The 26772-nt window shown below is 34.5% G+C and overlaps 1 protein-coding gene across 6 annotated transcripts in view; it reads left to right on the forward strand.

Moving 5' to 3' along the window:
• The window catches only part of AP1G1 (adaptor related protein complex 1 subunit gamma 1), a 131325-nt gene that overhangs the window by 56174 nt on the left and 48379 nt on the right, over window positions 1–26772 (forward strand). For 5 of the 6 annotated variants that reach the window (XM_077132917.1, XM_077132916.1, XM_077132918.1 and 2 more), the window contains exons 3-10: window positions 10757–10881; window positions 11994–12135; window positions 17193–17289; window positions 18508–18584; window positions 22103–22198; window positions 22629–22709; window positions 22903–23001; window positions 25640–25695. In XM_077132917.1, the coding sequence (XP_076989032.1) occupies window positions 10757–10881; window positions 11994–12135; window positions 17193–17289; window positions 18508–18584; window positions 22103–22198; window positions 22629–22709; window positions 22903–23001; window positions 25640–25695 (773 nt within the window). The remainder of the gene's footprint in view (window positions 1–10756; window positions 10882–11993; window positions 12136–17192; window positions 17290–18507; window positions 18585–22102; window positions 22199–22628; window positions 22710–22902; window positions 23002–25639; window positions 25696–26772) is intronic. The other variant, XM_077132922.1, reaches the window with a different exon arrangement.

Consider the following 26772-nt stretch of genomic DNA (forward strand, 5'->3'; position numbering starts at 1 on the left):
CTGGTACCTTGATTCTTAAAGACAATTGTATAACTATATAGCTTTTACAATGTGACCACATGATTGTGAAAACCTTGTGTCTGATGATCCCTTTATCCAGGGTATGGACAGATGAGTAAAAAAATAAAGACAAAAAATAATTAAATAGTGGGGGGTGGGGATAAGGGGTAAAAAAAATTGGGTTAATTGTAATACTAGTGGTCATTGAGAGGGAGGAGTGTGGGATGTATGGTTTTTTTTTATTTCTTTTGCTAGAGTAATGTTCTAAAAATGATCATGGTGATGAATATACAACTATGTGATGGTATTGTGAGCCATTGATTGTATACTTTGGATGGACTGTACAGTGCATGAAGATATTGCAATAAAAATATTAGAAAAAAACATTAAGACAACAAAAAACCCACAATTTAATAGTTAAAATTTTTAAATATATTTAGTACATCAGTACAGAACTATATTAAAAACATATAAATGTATATTATGTAATAAATAATACATGTATTTAAAAAAAAGACAGTCTTCTAAAGACCATAATGTTGCCTGATGGAAGAAAATAAGGACCTGGCCTGAATGTTCAGCTAATAAATGAAGAAGGAATGACAGAATCAGATTATTAATATTTGGCAGCTTCTGATAATCATCAGTGTTGCAAATGTCACAAATGAGAGACAGTCAGAAATAATTGTGTGCCGCCTGATGAAAAACTCATACCATTGCCCATGAAAGCTACTTGGCAGAATCAAAAGGAAAAATAAGAAACCTGAATCTGTTGAAACCTCCTTAGTTATATAATCTAGAGAAATTCTCATCCATGTATTCAAAGATAATACAAAGAATATTCATTGCAGTATTGTTTCTAATCATAAAACAGTGGAAGGAAGTCAATCTATATGTCTGTAAGAAAGAGAATAGATAAATTGTGGCATTTTTGTAAAATGAAATGCTATGTAGTAATGAGTATGGCTGAATTAGAGCTTTTCTCATTGTGAATAAAACTCTTGGATGAGAAAAGCAGGAACTGGAATCTTAAATGCAGTGCAATATTTATATAAAGTTTAAATCATTAAAAAAGAGTTCTGTGTATTGTCTTTAGATAATATGTGTTTAGTAAAATACAAAGAATGGCAATAATGAACAGCAAATTTTGGGTTTTGGTTACTTCTGAAATGTAGAGAAGGAAAGTGGAATTGAGGAATAGTATATAGAGGGCTTTAATTGAATTTGTAATATTAAAATAAAGTGTCAAGATTTGAACCTTGGTGAGTCAAGGTATACATAAAAATAACATAACATTTTGATATACTTTTGAATGAAATACAAGTTTCTCAAGAGAGAAAAATGGATACAATAGAGTGTCAGCATCTTTTTCTTTCTTTTTTGATGCTATAAGAATGAAAGAAACTGTCTTAGGTCTATAGATTCTCTGTTGCCAAGCTACATAGTTGTAAAACAATTACAACCACTTTGTTCTTCAAAAAAATATGTGCATACATGTATAAACATATCTATATTAACTAGAAATCTATTCATATAGAGTTGTATTTTCATAGAATAGTAGTTTTAACTTTTCAAACTTTTCACTAAATTCTTCTGAGACTCAAATGCCTTTTTGATATTTTTAAAATATATGATCAGCTTTGGAGGGGGAAACAATTTCCCCTTTTCTTCCCTTTTAATTCTAATATTATATTAGGTTTTCTAACTATAATTCTAATATACTAGTTTTTCCTACTATAGGTCAGATGTAAGTTCTCTGTATCTTACAGTTTAAAATTTTTTCTTCCTAATCTAATATTATTCATCTTTGGAATAGTGACAGTTAATTGACTCAAAATTTAAAAGGTATAGAAGGATAAATGATGAAAACTCTTCTTTCTGTCTTATCCATCCTTCGTTCTCTTCATTATAGGCAACTGGTAGTATCAGTTTCTTACCTATCCTTCCAGATATATATATATATATCTATAGATATATAGATATATATTGCAACACACCATTTGCACTGTCTGCTTAATCTGTCTTGAAGATTAGTCCATTTCAGTATATATAAAGAGCTTCCTCAGCTTTTTACTTCTTTTTTTATGACTGTGTTTATAATATTTTATTCAGTATGGTATTCTCTTACATGTATGAATTAGAATTTATAACACTGCTAGCTTATTAATGGGCATTTATTTCCAATCTTGCTATTCTGAATCATATTACAGTTAAATAATACCGATTATTTTGCATATGTGGAAATATAAATGTAGTGAATTCCTTAAAGTGGAATTGTTGAGTCAAAGGAAATATATAGTTGTAATTTAGTTAGGTAGGCCAGATCTTTTTCTCTAATGCTTGTGCCAGTTTATACTCCTACCAATAATCCCCTCATGCTGTTATGAGAATTTTTTATCATTGCTAATCGCATAGCTTCAAAAGTTGTATCTAAGTGTAGTTTTTATTTGCCTTCTTTTTGATAACTTGTTGAGGCATATTTTACATATCATATAATTCATTCTTTTCAAGTGTACATTTCAGTGATTTTATAAGTTAATTTATCAAGTAGAGTTTACATTTCTTTTTTGAGGAGGTTAAACTCTGTTTCATATGTATTTGAGTTATTGTTTTGTTTGAGCTGTCCATTTTTATATTGGGTTGGTCTATTTTTTAAAAAAATCTATTTGTAGGAACCTGTTATATAGCATCTTATGTCTGTGAAATGAGTTACATATATTTTTTCCTACGTTGTCCTTTGTCTTTTGACTTTGCTCACAGTGTTTAGAGTAAAAATAAGTTTTCCATTAGCTCTATAGTATTATAGGTATAAAAGCTGGACTCTTTGCATTGGTGTTATAGCATGCTCAATTTGTGGGTTAGAAATGTTTAGGGGGTGGTTTTAAGTACCTTTAAGTGAGTATAGTACTGGGTGAATTTGAGGTTGCTACCTGAGGGATGTACACATTTAATTGATTACTATTTTTCTTCTGTCCTTTAACATATATAAGAGTGTCGAGTTCTGTCATTAGCTCAAAAATGAATGCCCTTCCTGCACAAGCGTTTCTTCAATTTAGGGCTTTCTCTAGCCTTTATCTCTCTTTGTCAATATTTGAAAAGTTTGATAGCATTCTTAATAATGAAACATGGTACTTTCTCATAACTGTTACCAGCCGTCAAAGTGTAAAGTTTAACCAGATTTAATCCTTCACTGGATGTTTTTCAGATAATGTTTCTATTCATATAATTATATATTTTACCTCAAATTTGTCATCCACATAAAAAACATGCTTATTCTTGAGCAGAGTAAGTTTTAAACAATTGCTGCAAAAAGAAGCACATTTTATTCACCAGTAACTGAAGACTGTTTTAAAACGTGGCCCTGAAAAAATACAAAGTAATACTAATGCCTAATAGTATGTCCTCCTTATTAGATTATCTTCCTAAAACATTTTTGAAAAAATTTATTTGTGTAATGTCTGGAGTTTGCCTGAGCACGATTCAGTGAGAATGATGAAAACTTCATTGATGTCTGATTCTTGAAACACTTTCTTTTACCACTAAACTATTTATTTATGGAATTATTAAATGGGAAAAATTTAAAACCTTCAGTTTGAAAAAGAAGAAATCCTAACATTTTAGCTTTTCATTTTCTCATTCATTTAATTCAGTAGTAATTTTTCAGTTGACACTTATAAGAATTATTTTTAGCAATTTCTTTTTCAGAAATTGTGTTTTAAATTTAAGTTGAATGTAGAGAAGGAAAGGAAGGGTTGTTACTTAACCTTTTTCAGTCTCAAAAGGCGTTTAAGTTTTCCTTTTTTGTTCCAGGTTATTATTCTCCCTGAAAGCTTCTTTGGCATTCTCATGGTAATATAGTCAGGGTGGGATAATCATTCAACTCCCTTTGGTTTTTTTTGTTTGTTTGTTTGTTTGTTTTAAGACGGATACATTGAGAAAGCAATATTTAAATAGCTTGAAAGAACAATTTAAAGGTGAGTTTATTTTTGTTATTTGTGAACTGTTTTACTTTCCACAATCATTTCACTTTCTTCTTAGACTAATGCATATGAAAAGTAATCTCATGTGATCTTTGTTTCTCCATTTGAACACCTTTCCTTGGAATGCAGTGATTCTAAATGGGAGCATAGTTTCAAAAATTCTTTTTGGAGAGTCTGACTTGTGTACACCATTTGAAAACAACTGCTCTAGAGGAAATGCTTGCCTTTTACCATGTTTGGCAAACTGGAGTGATAAAGTATATCAGTGATTGTGACTTTCAAGAACGGCTAAGTACAGAGACAAGCTATTTTTAAATTAAAATTTTTTTTAAATACCAAAAAAAGCAAACGCCAACATTTATAACTTTTTTTTTGTTCTCTTTCATTTAATAATCAAAGCAATAAGAAATTACCTAGAGCAATTGCTGAAGGTACAGGGATACCTTCAACCGAAGTTGGACTCAGATATTTCCTATTTGTGCGATATTAGCCAATTTCTTTTTTTTTTTTAATTTTTTTATTAATTAAAAAAATTAACAAACAAAACATTAAGATATCATTCCATTCTACATATACAATCAGTAATTCTTAATATCATCACATAGTTGCATATTCATCATTTCTTAGAACATTTGCATCGATTTAGAAAAAGAAATAGACAACAGAAAAAGAAATAAAATGATAACAGAAAAAAAAAGATTATACATACCATACCCTTTATCCCTTGCTTTTATTTACCACTAGCATTTCAAACTAAATTTATTTTAACATTTGTTCCCCCTATTATTTATTTTTATTCCATATGTTCTACTCTTCTGTTGATATAGTAGCTAAAAGGATCATCAGACACAAGGTTTTCACATTCACAGAGTCTCATTGTGAAAGCTATATCATTGTTCAATCATCATTAAGAAACATGCCTACTGGAACACAGCTCTACATTTTCAAGCAAGTCCCTCCAGCCTCTCCGCTACATCTTGAACAACAAGGTGATATCTACTTAATGCATAAGAATAACCTCCAGGATAACCTCTCAACTCTGTTTGGAATCTCTCAGCCACTGACACTTAGTCTCATTTCACTCTTCCTCCTTTGGTTGAGAAGGTTCTCTCAATCCCTTGATGTTAATTCTCAGCTCATTCTAGGGTTTTTCTCAGTCCCTTGATGCTGAGTCTCAGCTCATCCCAGGATCTCTGTCCCACGTTGCCAGGAAGGTCCACACCCCTGGGAGTCATGTCCCACGCAGAGGGGGAGGGTGGTGAGACTGCTCGTCATGTTGGCTGGAGAGAGAGGCCACATCTGAGCAACAAAAGAGGCTGTCTTGGGGGTGACTCTTAGGCCTAAATTTTAAGTAGACTTGACCTATCCTTTGTGGGGTTAAGTTTCATATGAACAACCCCCAAGACTGGGGGCTCATCCTATAGCTTTGGTTGTCCACACTGCTTGTGAGAATATCAAGAATTCAACTTGGGGAAGTTGAATTTCTCCCCACGCTTACCATTCCCCGAAGGGGCTTGCAAATACTTTTCCAGTCACTGATCAAATCACTCTGGGATTCATCGGTGCATCACTCTGGACAAACCAACAAAATCTCATGTCCTACCTGAAATTCCAAGTACTTATGACATTCAATCAAACTATCTACATGAGTTATATTAGGAAATGCTCTAGTCAAAATATACATTTTGTAACAAATAAACATTTTTTGCTTTAGTCTCACACGTAAGGTGACATTTTAAAGTATTATCATCTATTTTCAGCACCCTGCAATAATGACATTCCTTTGTTCTTCCTCATGCAAAAACATTTTTAAAATTTATACATTGTACATTTCACTATTATTATACACTCTAGGCATTCCTAGATTATACCATCTCGATCTTTACCATCTATCTTTCTTTCTGATTTCATTTATGTCCCCAGCCCTCCTCCCTCTATCATTCTCACATGCAGCTTCATTCAGTTTTTAACATAATTACATTACAGTTAGGTAGTATTGTGCTGTCCATTTCTGAGTTTTTATATTCAGTCCTGTTGCACAGTAGTATCCCTTCAGCTCCAATTACCCAATATCTTACCCTATTTCTATCTCCTGATGGTCTCTGTTACCAAGGAAATATTCCAAGTTTATTCTGGAATAATAACTGATATGAACCATATCAGTGAGACCATATAGTATTTGTCCTTTTGTTTCTGGCTAATCACACTCAGCATAATGTCCTTAAGGTCTATTCATGTTGTTACATACTTCATAACTTTATTGTGTCTTACAGCTGCATAATATTCCATCTTATGTAAATGTCACAGTTTGTTTAGTTAGCTCTCTGTTGATGGACATTTTGGCTGTTTCCATCTCTTGGTAATTGTAAATAATGCTGATATAAACATTGTTGTGTAAATGTCCATTTGTGTCCTTGGCCTCGTGTCCTTTAAATAGAGACAGCATATAGATGGGTCCTGTTTTTTAATCTATTCTGCCAGACAATGTCTTTTGATTGGAGAGTTTAATCCATTAACATTCAGTGTTATTACTGCATGGGTAGTACTTTCTTCTACTATTTTGCCTTCTGGATTTTATATGTCATATCTAATTTTCCTTCTTTTTACCTTTACTCATAGTCTTCCTTTCTACACTCTTCTCCACACCTCTCTCTTCTGTCTTCATATCTGTCTCTAGTGTTCCCTTTAGTATTTCTTGCAGAGCTGGTCTCTTGGTCACAAATTCTCTCAGTGATTTTTTGTTTGAAAATGTTTTAATTTCTCCCTCATTTTTGAAGGACAGTTTTGCTGGATATAGAATTCTTGGTTGTCAGTTTTTCTCTTTTAATAATTTAAATATATTATCCCACTGTCTTCTCGCCTCCATGGTTTCTGCTGAGAGATCTGCGCATAGTCTTATTGGGCTTCCCTTGTATGTGATGGATTGCTTTTCTCGCTGCTTTCAAGATCCTTTCTTTCTCTTTGACCTCTGACATTCTGATTAGTAAATGTCTTGGAGTATGTCTATTTGTATCTATTCTCTTTGGGGTGCGCTGCACTTCTTGGATCTGTAATCTTAAGTCTTTCATAAGAGTTGGGAAATTTTCAGTGATAATTTCCTCCATTAGTTTTTCTCCTTCTTTTCCCTTCCCTTCTCCTTCTGGGACACCCACAACATGTATATTTGTGTGCTTCATATTGTCTTTCAGTTCCCTGAGTCCCTGCTCATATTTTTCCATTGTTTTTCCTATAGTTTCTGTTTCTTGTCGAATTTCAGATGTTCCATCCTCCAGTTCAGAAATCCTATGTTCTGTCTCTTGAAATCTACCATTGTAGGTTTCCATCGTTTTTTTCATCTCTTCTACTGTGTCTTTCATTCCCATAAGTTCTGTGATTTGTTTTTTCAGACTTTCAGTTTCCTCTTTTTGTTCTTTCCTTGCCTTCTTTATATGCTCCCTCAGTTCATTGATTTGGTTTTTAATGAGGTTTTCCATATCTGTTCGTACATTCTGAATTAATTGTTTCAGCTCCTGTATGTCATTTGAATTGTTGGTTTGTTCCTTTGACTGGGCCATATTTTCAATTTTCCTAGTGTGATTTGTTATTTTTTTGCTGGCGTCTAGGCATTTAATTACCTTAATTAGTTTATTCTGGAGATTGCTTTCAGTTCTTTTATCTAGGGTTTTCTTGCTGGATGAATTTGTTGTCTATTTGTTCTTTGACATTCCTTTCAGCTTTATCTGGACCTTTAGCTTAAGTTTTGTTTAACAGAGGAGAATTTTTCAGTTCTTGTTTTCTTGTTTCTTGCCCTGCTTGTGTGGTGCCTTCCCCCCCTCACACACACTTAGGAGGGTCTACTTAGATATTATAGACCCCAGCCAGATTTTCCCAGACCAAGCTGGCCTCCTATCAGGAGGAAAGAGTCACCTGCGTCGGTTTTCCCTGAAGGTGAGACCCAGCAGGTTGAAAGACTTTCCTGTGAAGTCTCTGGACTCTGTTTTTCTTATCCTGCCCTGTGTGTGGCGCTTGTCTGACTGCAGGTCCCACCAGCATAAGATGATGCAGTACCTTTAACTTTGGCAGACTCTCCCTGCTGAGGGTGTGGTGGAGACAGAGGAGAGTTTGTGGCTGGTTTTGTTGGCTTCAAATTACCAAGCCCTGGTGTCTGAATTCCTTGATGGAGCGATTCCACCTGAGTTGGGCTTCACCCCTCCCCTGCGGAAGGCACAGGCTCCAGACAAGCCCCCAAAAGAGCTCACTTCTGCCTATGCCTGGGGCAGTTGCAGCCTGAAAAGTCCTGCCACTGTATCCAGAGGCAGTCAAGCCTTTGTAGATACACAGCCACAAAAACCTCTGTTTCCTTCTTTTTTTTTTTCCCCCTTTTTCTGTCAGTCCTGCCCCCTTGGCGTGGGGGCAAAAATGAGCAACCTCCGCTTTGATCAGGTTCACCTAAGCTGGGGGCCTATTTTTAATAGTCAGAATTTGTTAATTAGTTCCACAATTGGCGTTTGGTTGTGCCCAGTCCCTGCTGCTGGTAAAGTCCTTTCCTTTCCCCTCTGGGAAGCGGCTGTGGGGGGAGGGGTGCTGGCCACTGCAACTTTGGGAACTCACGGTTTTGGGGGGTGCTCACAGCCGTTCCAGCTGTTCCAGACTGGGGTATGCTGTGTGTCTGGTCAGTGACATGGCCCCAGGAGCTGTTCTGTACTGTTTCTGGTTATTTAGTAGTTGTTCAACATTCATAACTTTTGATCATTCCGTTCTACATATATTAGCAGTAATTCACAATATCATCACATAGTTGCATATTCATCATAACGATCATTTCTTGGAACATTTGCATCAATTCAGAAAAAGAAATTAAAAGAAAACAGAAAAAAAATCATAGATACCATACTACCCACCCCTCCCCCTCACCTATCACCAGCATTTCACTCTAAATTTATTTTAACATTTGTTCCCCCTATTATTCATCTTTATTCCATATGTTTTACTCGTCTGTTGATAAGGTAGATAAAAGCATCAGACACAACGTTTTCACAATCACACAGTCACATTGTAAAAGCTATATCATTATACAATCATCTTAAAAAACATGGCTACTGGATGGACCATGGTGGCTCAGCAGGCAAGAATGCTTGCCTGCCATGCCAGAGGACCCGGGTTTGATTCCCGGTGCCTGCCCATGTAAAAAAAGAAATAAAAGAAAAAAAAACCTGGCTACTGGAACACAGCTCCACATTTTCAGGCAGTTCCCTCCAGCCTCTCCACTACATCTTGACTAACAAGGTGATATCTATTTAATGCGTAAGAATAACCTCCAGGATAACCTCTTAACTCTGTTTGGAATCTCTTAGCCATTAATACTTTATTTTGTCTCATTTCACTCTTCTCCCTTTTGTTGGAGAAGGTTTAGAAACAAGCTATTTGATTAACTATAAGGATTCTTAAGCTCTGAGGAGTTATTTCTAACAAGAAATCATATGAAACATATCAGGTTAATTCCATTACTGAGTTTTCTTCTGGAATCCTTCACCTCTCTCATATTACTTAGTTGAAGCCCTAAATGTAGCACGTTTTGCATTATATATTTGTCTCTTCTTCAACTGTATGTCCCCAGTGTTTGGGACAGTATTTGACACTCTGGTATATTTCCAAGTTATTATTGAGTTTTTGGATATTCAATATGTGAATGACTCCTTAAATAATACATAAATAAGTGCTTATTTTTTTAATTGTAAGAAAACCGTGTGTACAAAAAAGCAGTACATTTCAAAGCACACCACAAAAGTTGGTTGTAGAACAGATTTCAGAGTTTGGTATGGGTTTCAACTTCACAATTTTAGGTTTTTCCTTCTAGCTGCTCCAAGACACTGGAGACTAAAAGAAATATCAATATGACCATTCAGCAGTCATTTGTTAACTCTTATCTTCTCTGTTAAAATTCCTCCTTCCTCTAATCTTTCTCACAGTGTTTCAGGGTATTTGGACTATGCTCATTCTAACTTTTTCACATTGGAAAGGTCTGTCGGTAATGTGGAATAGGAGGGTGGAACTCGATGTTTTGGAGAGGCTGGCCCCTCTGGGTTTTAGGACTTACCTGACCTAGGAACCCATCTGGAGGTTGTAGGTTTCTGGAAAGTAATTATAGTGCATGGAACCTTTGTAGAATCTCAGATAAAGCCCTAGTGTTTCTTTAGGGTCTGCCAGAGTGGTTTTGGTTGGGGTTTGTCAAACCATGATAAATTGCAATGTTTAGCTGAAACTTGCATAAAAGAGTAGCCTCCAGAGTAGTAGCCTCTTGACTATTTGAATCCTCTCAGACACTGATACTTATTTGTTACAATTCTTTCCCTCCTTTTGGTCAGGAAGGAATTGTTGATGCCCTGGCCAGGGCCAGGTTCATCTCTAGGAGTCATAGCCCATGTTTCCAGGGAGACTTTCATCCCTGGGTGTCATATCCCAATAAGTGCTCATTTCATATAACCTGTGGATTAAGTTAGGAATTTGATTTATTAATGTTTAGAATAATACTTTACCAATTTTGGGTTTGTGTGAGTCAGTAGAACGAAGGTAAAATTCACAGATTATTTGGATTATAAAATAGCATAGTATTTGATTTGATAATGTACTTCAGAACTTGATTACTGTTTTCAAGATACCCAAAGGTCTTTATCTTTTAATTAGATAGTATAATGACCTTATGCTGTTTACTTTAGTCACCTATGGATTCTGAGTTAAAAGTATTGCTTTTCTAGATTGTGGTAGTGATTTCTTAATTTCTGTTTTCTTTTTGGCAGTTGGAGTGCCTCAAGCTTATCGCCTCTCAAAAATTCACAGACAAAAGGATTGGCTATTTAGGGGCAATGCTGCTGTTAGATGAAAGGCAAGATGTCCATCTTCTTATGACCAACTGTATCAAGAAGTAAGTCTTAACCTTTCCTTCTTCTTATACTCCATGGCTCTCTTAGGTCTTTCTTATATGACACCAGACATGTTTGTTTAGCTTGCTTGCAAACCAAGGAAGTTTACCATATGAAGAACTTGAGGACCTGAGCTAGGGAATTAGTAGTTCTTAGCATCCTTCCTATAGGAATATTCTGTTCCAGAATTATGCAATTTCTGAGGGCCATGAAGGGCTAAAGATACTTTTTAGTTTCTTTTTAGTTTGGTTTTGATTTGTCTGTCAGGTTAATCTGCTTTTTAGATTTCTTTTTCATTTGCCTATTTCTGTATATGCCAGAAAGTACAAAAGCAGGGGGATATAGATAAGTATTAATAATGAAAATACTAAGTTGATTAATTCATTCAATAGATTTTATTGCATACCTATGTGCAGGAGGTATTCTAGGCATTAGGGATGGAAAGTGAACAAAATGGACAGAAATCTTTGCTGTTCAGCCTGATTCTTTTATACATTTACTTGGATATGGAGGATTTCTGAAATTCTTGTTCTTGAATGCTCTGTTGCCCTTAATACTCAAGCTTTCAGTCACATGCTGATAATTTGGCAATTCTGCTTAGCAGCAAATTCGTATTAATGTTAATTCCAAACTTAAGCATAGGTTTATAACTTGATAAAAATTGATGAGGCCCAGTCAAGCCCCAGATGAATTTAGGAAAGAGCAGCTTTTCAGATGATTGGCTATTGCTCTAGTAGTACTTTATTCCAAGTTCAGTTAACAGATTTTGGACCTTTTTATTTCATTTTTTTCTTTTACAATAATTCATTAAAAAATGTTTTTTTTCTTTATTACAGAGTATTAAGTTCCTTGCGGTTTTTATGCTTAATAATGAAAGTTCATTGGTTTAGAAAAACTCTTATTTAATATAGTAAAGATTTTAGAATTGAATCTTTACTGTGTTGGTAATTTTAATAAAGTTGGAATAAACATTTTATGCAAGAATAATCCTATTTAGTTGTCTCCGTTATGACAGAACTCTGTAGTCTTCTTAGCTAATTCATTAGATTGTGAAACTTCTCCATGGGGAGTACCAGGCAGTGTGTGTTCATTTCTACCTTCCTTTCTTTCACAGTGATCTTAATCATAGCACGCAATATGTACAAGGGCTAGCACTTTGTACTCTTGGCTGCATGGGTTCCTCAGAGATGTGCAGAGATCTTGCAGGAGAGGTAGAGAAACTCCTGAAAACCTCCAACTCTTACTTAAGAAAAAAGGTAACTTTTAATGAAACCAAAAGTCTGCGTCTGCCTTAGGGAGTATGGAGATGAGAAGGTGAAGTGCTCATTTTTAAAAACTGATGATAATATAAGGTATCTTGTTTTGGTGTAGTAGTTGTATTTTAAATGATTATATAGGAATCAAAATATGCTTTTTTTATATTGACTGACTTTGGAGACATTTTTATTTATTGCTTATTACTCTCTAGTTGATAGTGATTGTGAGTACTTTAATTCTTCTTTTAAGGAAATGATTTATAAGCAGATGTTACTGGATAGCCTAGATGGCCTACTTAATTACTTCCTAAATTATCTGATACTTAGCATTATTGAGACAGTGATAATGAATAGATCTTTAAGAATTTGCTTTTAGCTATACTGTTCTTGTCTTTGTATTAATGCCTTTGTATCTCTGGTAGGGCAAGTCTGTTGGGACCTAGATAATTAATTGTTAGGGAATGATATGGAATCTACTGTCTAAAATTGATATGTCTAAATGGGAAAGGATTATCTTATTCTCTTAACCTCTATGCTTTTATTTCTTGATCTAAATGTTTTATTGAGTTATGTTGTGTTTGAACCCTAAAACCTTCCCAAAGGTATAAAATTTAGAAGTCTAAGAAATGAGCATATGTTATCACCTGGTGGCATTTCTTTCTCTCTGTATTAACGTTGTAAGAGAAAAGTATCCAAAGGGGGACCCATTTCCAGGATTATACACTTGTAATTATGGCTGCAAACAAAATTAAAATTCTTCCCTGGTTGTTAAGCCAGTCCTTCTCTCAAAGACTGTGTGGGCTGCTTTTTTTCAGAAAGCACATTATTCAATTAAATAAAATATTCTTTTTTTTTTAAAGAAAAACTTCTCCCCAACCTCCGCAAGCATAATATGGGAGGAATCAGCAGAAATCTTTTCTTGTTCATATATTAAACTTTTGTAGTATTTCATGTGTACCTCTCTTTCTACTGAACGAGCTAAGTCTGTCTTTTTTTTTGAGTAGGGATTATCTTTCAAATGACTTTCTGGATGTCATCAGAGAGTAAATTGGTATAGAAACTATTAAACATGACAGCAGATGTATAGCAACTGTAGGATATCATGCTTTTTTTAAAAAAAATTTTATTTTGAAATAATTTCATATGTGTAGAACAGTTACAAAGTAAACATAAAAACGTACAGAGACTCTAGTCCTCCGGCTTTCCAAATACCCAAATTACCAACTTTTAACATTTTGCCACATTTTCTCTATAATTCTATCTGCCCATCTCTTTATCAGCCCATCTATTTATCTGTTTTTATCTATTTATTTTCTAAACATTTAAGAGTAGGTTGTATGCATCTTGCTCCTTGAACACTTAATACTTCCATATAGATTTCCTAAGAACCAAGATACAGGCATACCTTGGAAATATTGTGGGTTCAATTCCAGACAACTGCAATAAAGTGAGTCATATGGATTTTTTGGTTTCTCTGTGCATCTAAAAATTATGCTTACATTATGCTGTAGTTTATTGTGTGCAATAGCATTATGTCTAAAAAAATAGTGTATGTACCTTAATTTAAAATGCTTTATTGCTCAGAAATGCTAATCATCTCAGTCTTTAGCAAGTCATCATCTTTTTGCTGATGGGAGAGTCTTGCCTCGATGTTGATGGCTGCTGACTGAACAGGGTGGTAGTTACTGAAGGTCGAGTTGGGTGTGGCAATTTCTTAACATAAGACAACAGTGAAGTTTGCCACATCAGTTAACTCTTCCTTTCATGAAAGATTTCTCCATAACATGTGGTGCTGTCTGATAACATTTTTTTTTATTGTGAAGAATAAATACATACAAAAAAGCAATAAATTGTAAGCACACTGCAACAATTATAGAACAGATTTCAGAGTTTGGTATGGGTTACGGTTCCAAAATTTTAGGTTTTTTCCTTCTGGCTCCTCCAAGATACTGGAGACTAAAAGAAATACCAGTATAGTGATTCAGGAATCATATTCATTTGTTAAATCCTATCTTCTCTTTTAGAATTACGCTTTCACCTTTATACATATTTTTAAAAGTTATTTTGTATTGATATATATTACATATTCACATACCATGTAATCTTCCAAAGTGTACAATCAGTGGTTCACACCATCATCATATAGCTGTGCATTTGTCATCACAATTGCTTTTTTTTTTCCTTTTTGTGAAAAATAACATATATATACAAAAAAGCAATACATTTCAAAGCACAGGACAATTAGTTGTCAAACAGATTTCAGACTTTGGTATGGTTACAATTCCACAATTTTAGGTTTTTACTTCTAGCTGCTCTGAGACACTGGAGACTAAAAGAAATAGCAATATAATGATTCAGCAGTCATACTCATTTGTTAAACCCTACCTTCTCTGTAGAACTCCACCATCACCTTTGATCTTTCTCCCTCTCTTTATGGGTATTTGGCCTATGCCCATTCTAACTTTTTCATGTTGGAAGGGGCTGTCGATAATATGGGTTAGACAGATGGAACTAGTTGATGTTCTGGAGTGTCTGGGCCTTCTGCATTTCAGGACTTATCTGGTCTTGGGACTCATCTGGAGGTTGTAGGTTTCTGGAAAGTTACCCTAGTGCATAGAACCTTTGTAGAATCTTATACAGTGCCCTAGGTATTCTTTAGGATTAGCAGGAATTGTTTTAGTTGAGATTTGGCACGTTATGATAGGTAGCAATGTCTAACTGAAGCGTGCATTAAGAGTGACCTCCAGAGTATCCTCTTGATTCTATTTGAACTCTCTCAGCCACTGATACCTTATTTGTTACACTTCTTTTACTTCTTTTGGTCAGGATGGCATTGTTGATCCCCTAGTGATAGGGCCTGGCTCATTCCTGGGAGTCATCTCCCACGCCACCAGGGAGACTTTCACCCTGGATGACATATTTCACATAGTGGGGAGGGCAATGGTTTCCCTTGCAGAGTTGGGCTTAGAGCTTAGAGAGACAGAGGCCACATCTGGAAATGACTCTTAGGCATACCTATAGATAAGCTAAGCTTCTCTGCTACATACATAAGCTTCACAAGAGCAAGGTCTTGGCCTTTTGATTTGGGTGTCTGTAATGTTTGACACAGTGTTAGGGGTTTCCCCGGTGGTAAAGTTTAATAGTTCCATAATTTTTCTCCCATCCCTCAAGGGACTTTGCCAATGCTTTTTGATTATCTGCTTCATATACTCTGGGATGTATCCAGGCATTACGTTGTTATGCAGGATTAAAGGCCTTCATTCTTGTTCTGGGCTCCCTGTATTTATAGTGTTTAAATGATCTATCCAGACAGGTTGTTTTACATTATATGCTACAGAAAATTTGGTTCTGGACAAAATAAACCTTTCTTCCTTTGGTCTCAAAGAATGGATGACGTTTTAAAATATAGACAATGTCATTTCTTACCCCTGTATTCTGAATTGCCTTAATCCCGACCTGATTGGCTTCATTCTAATCTCTGAATACCAGGTTATACACATATAAAACAGCCTCTCAAAATCTAGAAATAACAATTACCACTCTGGACTAAATGTGACTGTTATAAGAACTTACAGTCTAGACCACTATTTTCTTTTCTTTCCTTTTGTGAAAAATAACATATATACAAAAAAGCAATAAATTTCAAAGCATATAGCAACAATTAGTTAGTTGTTGAACAGATTTCAGAGTTTGATAGGGTTACCATTCTACAATTTTAGGTATTATGTTTGATAGCATTTTACCCACAATTAAGTTTAGTAATGTTCTAGGTCCTTTGTTGTTATTTCAACAATATTCCCAGCATCTTTTTTTTTAATATAATTTTACTGAGTTATATTCATATACCATATAATCATCCAAAGTATACAGTCAGTGGTTCAGTATCATCATATAGTTTTGAATTCATCATCACAATTGATTTTTTTTTTTTTTTTTTTTTTTTTAGAGAGAGGGAGGAAGGGAAGGAAAGAAAGACAGAGAAGGAAGGAAGGAAGGGAGGAAGAAAGGGAAACATCTTTAAACATTTTCTTATTTTATTATATTTTGTTTGTTTGTTTGTTTTTTACATGGGCTGGGGCCGGGAATCGAACCGGGGTCCTCCGGCATAGCAGGCAAGCACTCTTGCCCGCTGAGCCACCGCGGCCCGCCCCACAATTGATTTTTAACATTTTAATTACTCCAACAATAAAATTGAAAGTGAGAAACAACACCTAAAGCTTCCTCTGCCCCCTGTTCTCCCTATAATTTATTTATTTTTTTGTCTTTACTTTCTTACTCATTTATGCATACACTGGATAAAGGGAATATCAGTCACAAAATTATCACAATCACACAGGCTCACTGTAAAAGCTGTATAGTTATACAGTCATCTTTAAGAATCAAGACTACTGAATTACAGTTGAAAGTTTTCAGGTGTTTTCCTTCAGCTACTCCAGTACACCAAAAACTGAAAAGGGATATCTATATAATCCATAAGAATAACCTCTCAGCTCTATAGGTGGAATCATGTAATATCTGTTTTCTTAGTGTCTATTTCACTCAGTGTGTTGTCTTCAGAGTTCATCCATGTCATGTAGTGCCATGTATCAGAACTCTATTCTTTTTTTAAGGCTGAATATATTCTACTGCATTTATATAGCTTATTTGTCTGTCCATTCATCTGCTAATGGACATTTACGACTTGCTTGATGGTTTATATCAGAAATGATTATCATAGGTGGAAATCTTTATCTATTTTTCACTTTCCCCAAATTCCACATAAGTTAAATTTTAACTTGTTTGACAAAATTCATATTAACTATGGTTTAGTCTGGAAAGTTTTTGTCCACTTGTTTAGCAGTGTATGAACAAAAGAACAGGTGATTTACAGATTAGCATTTATGCGATGATATAATCTGGAAAGCCCAAATCAGTTAATAAATAATAGATCTGATAGCTAACTTCTTAATTTTTCTAATAAAACTAGTTGATGAATAGTGCTTTTTTTTTAAAATAAAATTTGTTGCCTTGGCTTAATTGAAATAAATCTTTTGTCTTTTTATTATTTTTTTTTACAGGCAGCGCTGTGTGCTGTTCATGTCATTAGGAAGGTTCCTGAACTTATGGAGATGTTTTTGCCAGCAACAAAAAATTTATTGAATGAGAAGAACCATGGTAATGTAATTTGTAGGCTCCCATGAAGTACTGAAGGAAAAGGGTTGTTTGAGAGAAAAGGCTTCAGGCAGCATTGGCTTTATATCTCAGCACAGTGGAGCTGCTTTCCTGCTGTGCTTAGATATTTTCCAGGAAGCTCTGGTTGCCCAAATCTCTTCTGCTCTGATGTCCAACTTTTATAATTAGAGATGGAATCCTTCATAATAATTGTTTATCTCTGATCTTCTTATTTTACTATATTAAAATACTATATTAAATCACTGATATTTAATATACTGTACAAATGTTCTTAGCCTTGATTTTCATGTGTAGAATCTTTTGATTTTCTTGCTGTTGTATAATAGAAGAAAAAAACTATTTTTTCATTGCCTTATGTAGGAATATAAGGTTTTTGAAAACTTTTAGGTTATTTATAACAGGAATTTAAAGTGGATACTCAGGTGAATTTATAGTAAACTTAAGAGAAATTAAATGGAATGTGGCTGTTCTTTCCCTGAACATTTATTTTTATTTTAAAGTCAGTGAAACAAGTTCTGAGTTGAAAAAAATTTGTATCCTAAATACTAAGAAAAAAAATGATAAAATGTATTTTAGTGTGATTAGGTCAGTGTTTCGCTGTCCATAAGGTTCAATATATATTTGTTGAATAAATGAATTGTTTAGGCTGCTTCATGTGTATATATATGTATTCATTTATTTTTTATTTTTGCTTATATATTATTAAATAGTGGGAAGTATTGGAAGATTTTTCTCATTGATTCTGAAACAAGCACATTCACTTTTTCATTCACAATTACCTCGAAGTTCTGGTTTGGTTTGCCTAGAAATTAAAAACCTTAAGATTTGTTCTTCTTGAGTTATCTGTTAATACTCAGGTAGTCGATCATTGATTAAGTATGGGGTAGATGATACCTAGCTCATTTTCTCTGTGAGCATGTCTTTATGGATATTTTCAGATGCAGAGACATATATTGGTTGTTGCTTTTTAGTAATTGGTTACATAATGTTAAAAATATCCTGATTTGAATGAATTGATAAGTGTTTAATCATCTATTAAGTATCTTCTTTGCATTCACCTCAATGCTTAGATCCTTTGGGGAATTAAAAAGCAAAAATGGCAACTATCCTTTTAGAAAGGCTCTTAGAAATTCGAAGCTGTGTTCTATCAATTGAATAATATAGCCTCTTTTTTAGTTTTCATTGTATCTTTTCTCTCAGGTGTCCTTCACACATCTGTAGTCCTCCTTACAGAAATGTGTGAGCGAAGCCCAGACATGCTTGCACATTTCAGAAAGGTAGGTGCCATTTTGTATCCTTAAGCCTTTCTTGATTGAAAAATGATTTTCCTGTTAAGTATATGTTTTTTTTTCACTTACAAATTTTCTTTTGAAAGCAAAGTATGGAGCTGAGTAGAGGATTTAACCAGCCCTGCTGTATGGTAGGGCTGGAAGCTAGATTTAGGGATATAAGAACTGGCAATAGTAGAGGATTTTCCTTTCATAATAGAAGTTGTCTCTTATAGTTGGCAGGCACACTGATATCTTATGTGCTTTATCTCCTGTTTTCACAGTGAAGTCAGGAAATGTAACCTGAGGTCAAATTACAAATAGAAATTGTGTAGTTCTTTTATTTTTCAAAATTAAAAAAATTTTAAGACAGGTAATTACTTTTTTTTTTTTTAACGTGAAAACTGCAAACTGAAATTTGACCTTTATTACTTTAACCTAACCCAGAGTAGTTCCCTGCTGTTCCTTTTCAGCCACTGACTCCTGTGATGGAAGTCCCTAGCTTTCATAACTACCCCCTCTCCCTTTTTAACTAACATTCTAAAGTGGACGTTTTTGTGGTCTCCACTTTATTTTAGAAGGCAGTAACGAGGAGGTAAATTCAGAGATAGACTGTTCTTTGGGAAATTATATGCATATGATTCCTTTTATAGGGTACAGATCACTCCCTAAGTGGAGCTCACTTTGTGTACTTTAGCTCTAATGAGGCTCTAATAGCATTTCCCTTGTTTTTTTTTTTTGGCTTTTTTTTTCCTTAGATGTTCATGTCTTGATTAAATTACTGTAAAATAGTATGAGACCCGTATCTGTCCCTAATGCTTGCTTTGTATGTTTTGTTCCTGTTGTCTGTTTGGAATCCTGCTGTATGTTAGAATGAAAAGGTAAGAATTAACCCTCTTTTAGATGGTGCATGCTGGCATTAGGTCCTTAGTACCTTTTGTGTATCCATCCACAAATGTGGCTTTTAAAAATATACTAATGCTGAAACTGTGCTTAATACTATGAGTTATTTGTTCTAGCATTTTTGGCTAACTCCCTAGTCCAGTTTTTGTCTTGTCACTTAAACTCCTGACTCCAAAGTCAGCCTTGGATTTCAGTTGCAGCCTTTCCTGAACTGTAAGTCTCCTTCTCTGCCTTAACTTTGTCTTCCCTTAAGAAGCTTTGAGCAGCTTTCCATTGGTTTCAGTTATAGCAATTCCAGATCAGTCTGGAGCATAAAACATAAAACACTACTTCTTTTTGAAGTAGACATTTTAGAACCATTTGGGCAACCTCATACTTTAAAAAACTTCATATGGGGCGGGCCGCGGTGGCTCAGCGGGCAAAGTGCTTGCCTGCTATGCCGGAGGACCTCGGTTCGATTCCCGGCCCCAGCCCATGTAACAAAAACGGAGAAACAGAATACAATAAAACAAGAAAATGTTTAAAAATGTTTCCCTTTCTTCCTTCCTTCCTTCCTTCCTTCTATCCTTCCTTCCTTCTCTCTGTCTTTCCTTTAAAAAAAAAAAAAAAAAAAAAAAAACTTCATATGTACCTCTGAGCTTTCTTTTCAGACTGCTTTTATTTCTCCTGTACATGTACTTACTTTTGCCTAGAAGTTGTGGAACATTAAAAGAATTTTGAGGTAGAGTAGGTGGGCATCAACTGACTTTCATGGCTGCAGCCTTTCCTTTGTCATCTTATGTTGTTTGTCCTGTCATCAGTATTAGTAACTTGCATTTTTGTCTGAAAGTTAAAGCTGGGTTACAAAAATTTGTATGCCTAATATTTAGAGTTTTGTTCTTTCTGTCCCACTGTGGTCTTACATGATATACCCATCTTTTGGCATTGAAGGAAATTTCTGCATTTTGGCAGCCCAAGGAAAGGGAGTCCAAAGCATAAAGCCGATTTAAAAAAATGATTAGGGTTATTTACAGTATAAGAAAGCAGCTCAGGGCAGGCCACGGTGGCTCAGCAGGCAGAGTTCTCATCTGCCATGCTGGAGACCCGGGTTCGATTCCCGGTGCCTGCCCATGTAAAAAAATAATAATAATAAAAAGAGAAGAAAGCAGCTCATTAAGTTTTACAAGATGATCTACCTGGTTTTGGTGCAGAGCTTGGTAACTGGATAGCCCTTGTTTTATTACCACATTTTAAAGCTGTTTAATACCTTATATTCTTGTATCTCATATAAATCTACCCAGAGAATTGACAGATTTAAGGAGGATTCTATTTAGAATTTAAAGCTCTCCATGACTTAGATTTGTTTTAATCTTGAAGTTGTCTAAATTAGATTCTTGTTTAGATGACTGATGAATCACTTAATTCTGAAGTCTTATGGCTAAACTTTTTGGAATTTACGCAGCTTATGTTCTCTTGTATTTAGAAGTGGCCTTATGTTTTGAATGTTTAGACATGCCCAAGTGCATGTTTTGGGCATAGCTTGACTTTTCATTTTAGAGTTGCGGCAAGGAGAAGACAGATTCTGAATACAGTGACAAAGATGATTTAGTTGCAGCAGGGTTGGGTTGTTTACACCGCCTCTAAAAGAGATGTGATTCATTTTACCGTAGATACTTCCTTATTTAATTTTACGTTGTTAGAACTATTTATATACATAAATTGAGTTTTCAGGTGAGAATGGAACAGTTCTTATTGTTGTAAGCATTTTGAAGTAGGATTTTAACATCAAGTGAATTATCAGTGGAAATGAAATGAATGCTAATTAAAGCATCTGTAAGCTTGGCAATAAATTTGCCTACAATATGCTGTGACCTTAATGGGCAATGTAATAAAAGGACAAGAAGGGAATTCTTCATCATAAAGAATGTGTAGTCTTATTTATAAGATAGGACAAGAAAGCACGCAACAAGTCAGCCTGTATAATTAAGTCCTGAAATTAAATTTTACTGAAAATTTTGTCTTAGAGTTAAGAATAGGTAGAAGAAATTATTCAGGCCCTTGAAATCTTAAGTTGAAAGATATACTTTTTCATGTTCTTTTCCACTTGATTCATGTTATAGGCTTTTGTATTCCATTTGTCGGAAAAGGACATAACTGGCCAATCTTTCCTTTTTTTGAGGCGAAACATTTTAAAGCCATAAATTTAATAAGATCACCAGTTTTATTTTATCTATGATAACATTGCTAGCCATATGTTTGAATGGATAAAAATTGCACATTTATGTCACCTAAATACATCAAGTGCTACAGAAGTGCATTTTGTTCCATAAGTAAATGTTTTACTTGGTTCCCATAAGCTTTCTGACCAACTGTTATTTGTAATATCTTTGCATCTGTAAATCTGAAGTAAAGAAGTGTAGTTTGTTTTTGTCCGGATAAAGTGTGCATTCCTTCTTGAGTTCTCTGGCCCAAGTACTCTACTCCTAAGTTATATTTATCAGACAACAATATAAGTAGTATATTGTATCAATAGAATTTTTTTGAACTCTAGACTCTTGCACCCCTTTTCCTAAACCCAAAAATCTGCCCACTCATCAGCTATTCTTTGATATTCGTGGCTTTTGATGCATCTTTTTTTCCTGCAGCTTGTACCCCAATTAGTTCGTATTCTAAAGAACCTCATCATGTCCGGATACTCACCAGAACATGATGTTTCTGGTATCAGCGACCCTTTTTTGCAGGTGAGGTTGAAAAGAAAGTTTTGGATAAATGTTACATGAATTTAAACCTTATGAACAGGCTATTTCCTTCCTCTTGAATTTGCACTAGATAGAAATTTTGTAGTTTATTGATTAAACTAATTGCATTGATAAATGAATAGTGACACAATTCTATATTTTATATGATCCATAGTATAAAATTATAGTTGTAATAAAAATTGTTTAGTGTTTAGACAGAGACTTGAACAGTGTAGGTGATGGGTTGCCTAACTACATTATTATAAAGTCATGTATCGTTTCTCTAAAGATAATGTTTAAAATTCTTCTGTTAAAGTTTTGATCATTTCTAATGGAATCTCAGACTTTGTTTAAATTATTTCAATTTCATACCAAGCGAAATTCCTCTGAGCCAAGCATAAGCTGTTGACAGTTCTCATATTTTACACATTAGGTACGAATTTTGCGGTTATTAAGAATTTTAGGACGAAATGATGATGACTCAAGTGAAGCTATGAATGATATATTAGCACAGGTGAGTGGACAAAGCTGCATCATATTACATATTCATTTTACTATAGCAGGGAGTAGAATGATTGCAGTTAAATAGAGCAGATTTTATTTGTCTTTTCTCATTAGTGACTTCAGTCACAAAATGTCTGTTGTTATCCCTCTGAATTTTTGGAAGCATTGTTCTGTCACTTATGTACTGCCTTCTGTCTTTTCAGGTTGCCACTAATACAGAGACTAGTAAAAATGTAGGAAACGCCATTCTTTATGAAACAGTTTTGACTATCATGGATATCAAGTCAGAGAGTGGCTTGCGAGTAAGTCATTTTACATCTTTCTCCCCCTAAACATTTGATTTAGAACAATTAGCTTTAGGAAGAATGATTTAGAATGTATAGTGTTGTGTTTTTGATACCTGAAGTATCATTCTCTTTCATCAAAAGCTTAACATTGATTATAATAAAATTTGGAAGATCTTAGGTGTAGTTAGATATATAGATATTTTGGAGTGAAAGAAACATTTCAGAATAAATTTTTCTAGAGCTGGAATTTGAGTTGTACTCATTGCTTTAAACAATGACTTAATTTATTCTTATTAAATGTTTGTTTTATTTAAGAAATAAATGGCAGAGTAAAAAACCCAAACAATACAAAAGGTATGCAGGGAAGAAAATGTCTGCCTTCTAGCTCTCATGTTTAGAATCTCTGTTTTCCTTCCAGAGGAAAGTACTATTATCATTTTTAAAATTTATTTCTCTATAGATGTTTTATCCATATTCAGATTTTGTGTGTACTTCTGAATTTATTCTTCTCTTCTCCACTTAAAAAAAACCAGCTTTTCATTTGAAATAATTTTATGCTTACAGAAAAGTTGCAAAAATAGTTCAGAGAATTTCCATATACTTTGTACCCAGCTTCCCCCTAATGTTAACGTCTTGCATACCTATAGCGTAGTTATTAAAGCTAAGAAATTAATATTGGTGTCATACTATTAACTAAATTCAAACTTTATTCATATTTCACCAGTTTTTCTGCTGATGTCCTTTTTCTGTTCCAGTAGCTAACCAGTGAACCCACATTGCATTTAATTATTGTCTCCTTAGCCTCCTCCAATCTGTAATAGTTCCTCAGATTTTCTTTGTCTTTCATACTTTTTCCTTGGCTTTGATACTTTTGAAGAGTACTGGTCAGTTACTTTGTAGACTGTGCCTTGGTCTGGGACTGTCTGATGTTTTCTCCTAATTAGAGTGCGTTTATGCTTGTTTAGTAAGAATACCACACAAGTGCTGTATCCTCTGAGTACCATGTCAGGAGTACATGATGTCAATATGTCTTATTACTGGTGATGTTAACCTTGCTTATTTGGCGAAGGTGGTGTCTGCTGTATCTCTGCACTGTAAAGCTATTTTTTCCCTTTGTAATTAAAAATATTTTGGAGAAGTCCCTTTGAAACTATGCAAATATCCTGTTCTCCTCAAACTTGCCTACTGACTTTAGCATCCATTGTGAATCTTGCCTGCAACGATTATTAGGGTGGTATTCTAATGATAATTTTCTATTTCCCTCATTCCTTCCACATTAAATGATTAGAATTCTGTTTGGAGAGTTGTCTCTTCTCCCCCATCTATTTATTTAACCATTCAGTCATTTATTAATATTAGAATTGTTAACCTGTATTTTTGTAAGAAACAAATTTACTAACTAAAGTACTGTTCTAGTTTGCTAGCTGCTGGAATGTGATATACCAGAAATGAAATGGCTTTTAAAAAGGGGAATTTAATAAGTTGCAAGTTTACAGTTCTAAGGCAGTGAAGATGTCCCAATTAAAGCAAGTCTATAATAATGTACAAATTATGGCACCAACAAGAGGTTACCTTCACTCAGGAAAGGCCAATTAAGTTCGCAGTTTCTCTCTCAACTGGAAAGCCACATGGTGAATGTGGTGATGTCTGCTAGCTTTCTCTCCAGGCTTCTTGTTTCATGAAGCTCCCCCAGGGGCATTTTCCTGGGGGAGCTTCATCTCCAAAGGTCTCTAGCTGTGTGGGCTCTCGTGGGTCTTGTGGCTTTGTTGCAGTCTCCAAAATGCTTCCTCTTCTAAAAGATTCCAGTGAACTAATCGAGACACACCTGAAATGGGTGGAGTCACATCTCCCTCTCCTCAGAGATTAATACCCCACAATCGGGTGTGTCACATCTCCATGGAAGCTATCTAATCAGTTAAAACATGACTTTTCCAGGGTACATAATCCTTTCAAACTAGCACAAGTACAGTATTTGTATACAGTTATTTTTGTCTTTAGCCTTATGGTATCCAGTCAAATAATTTAGCCAAAGTAACTTAGGTTGGTAATTTTCCACTCCCTACAGTTTGAACTAATTGGTAACATATTGTATACATTGTGTTGCATTTTACTTAAACTGTCTTGGTGCTAGTTTCTATGTAGAGCCAGTCTTATTCTTTTAATGGCAACATAATATTCCATTGTATAGTTTCACTATAGTATCTTTAACAATGTTGCTATTAATGGGAAACACCCCAAATTAATACTCTTAATTTGGGGTGTTTCCCATCATTTGTGATTACAGTTAGTGCTGCACATGTACAGATATATCTGGAGGTAAATTCCTAGAAGTGGAATTGTTGAAGCAGAGAATATATTTTCATTTTAAATATTTATGGTTGTCACATTTCTCTCCAAAGAGGCTGTTCCAATATTCTTCCACTAACAGTATCAAAACTTTAAAAGATATTTATCCAACAATTTCTGTTGAAATAGAATATGATTTTAAGACTTTGCCTTTAGATTTTTTTTTTTTGCTAGTAGTCTTTAAAGTACCAACTACCACCATTTAATAATTTGTACCTATCAGAAGCCACGAAGTGACCCTTAAGTATCAGAAAATAATATAAATACTTAATTTTCCTAGATGTTTCACATGTGTATTTCTCTTTAGGTCCTAGCCATAAATATCTTGGGTCGTTTCTTATTGAACAATGACAAGAATATTAGGTAAGTAACTGAAAAATATTTTGGGTATTATAAACTCTGCATTATTTAAAAGTGAGTTTGCTTAAGATCACATACTATTGAATGACATGACTAAAACATCAACCTAGGATTTCTATTTTTAATCTGGTCTTAAACCACTGTTCTGTAATAAATTTGAGGATTTGCTTCATGGCTTATTTATTTTTTTTACCCATTGAGTCTTTTATTGGAATTTTATTAAGAGTATAAATAATTTGGAGGCAAACAGGAATCTTTAAAATATTGACTCAGTATTCAGAAGCATGATATCTCCCATTCTTTCATTCATTCTTCATCAGGGTCTCTCATGCATTTCTTAAAACTTTGTTTTTCTTATAGACCCTGCACATTTTTGTTGTGTATTTCTATTAAAAATGTTATAGTTTATTTCTAATACATATTTGTTTCATTGTCAATAAAATCTTTATAACTTTTTTTTATCATCACAACCGACTTTTTTTCCTTCTTTTTTGTGAACAATAACGTATATACGGAAAAGGTATAAATTTCCAAGCACAGCACCACTTAGTTGTAGAGCATATTCAACCTTTGATATGGGTTACAGTTTCACAATTTTAGGTTTTTACTTCTAGCTGGTCTAAAATACTGGAGACTAAAAGAGATATCAATTTAATGATTCAGCATTCATATTCATTTGTTAAGTCCTATCTTCTATGTATCATTCCACCATCACCTTTGATCTTTCCATGCCTCTCATTGGGGTTATTTGGGCTATGGCAGTTCTAAATTTTTGATATTGGAAGGGTCTGTCATTGATATGGGGTAGGGAGATGGAACTAACTGATGTTCTGGAGAGGATGGGCTAAGTTTCAGAACTATCTGGACCAGGGACCCATCTGCTGATTGTAGGTTTCTGGCAAGTTGCTCTAGTGCTTGGAACCCTTGTGGAATCTTATATATTGCCCTAGGTGTTCTGTAGGATTGGCTGGAATGTCCTGGTTGGGGGTTGGCAGGTTATGATAGGTAGCAAGGTCTTCCTGAAGCTTGCATAAGAGTAACCTCCAGAGTAGCCTCTCGACTCTATTTGAATTATCTGTG

This window comes from Tamandua tetradactyla, chromosome 16, assembly GCF_023851605.1.
Source record: "Tamandua tetradactyla isolate mTamTet1 chromosome 16, mTamTet1.pri, whole genome shotgun sequence".
In the NCBI taxonomy this organism is placed as follows: Eukaryota; Metazoa; Chordata; class Mammalia; order Pilosa; family Myrmecophagidae; genus Tamandua; species Tamandua tetradactyla.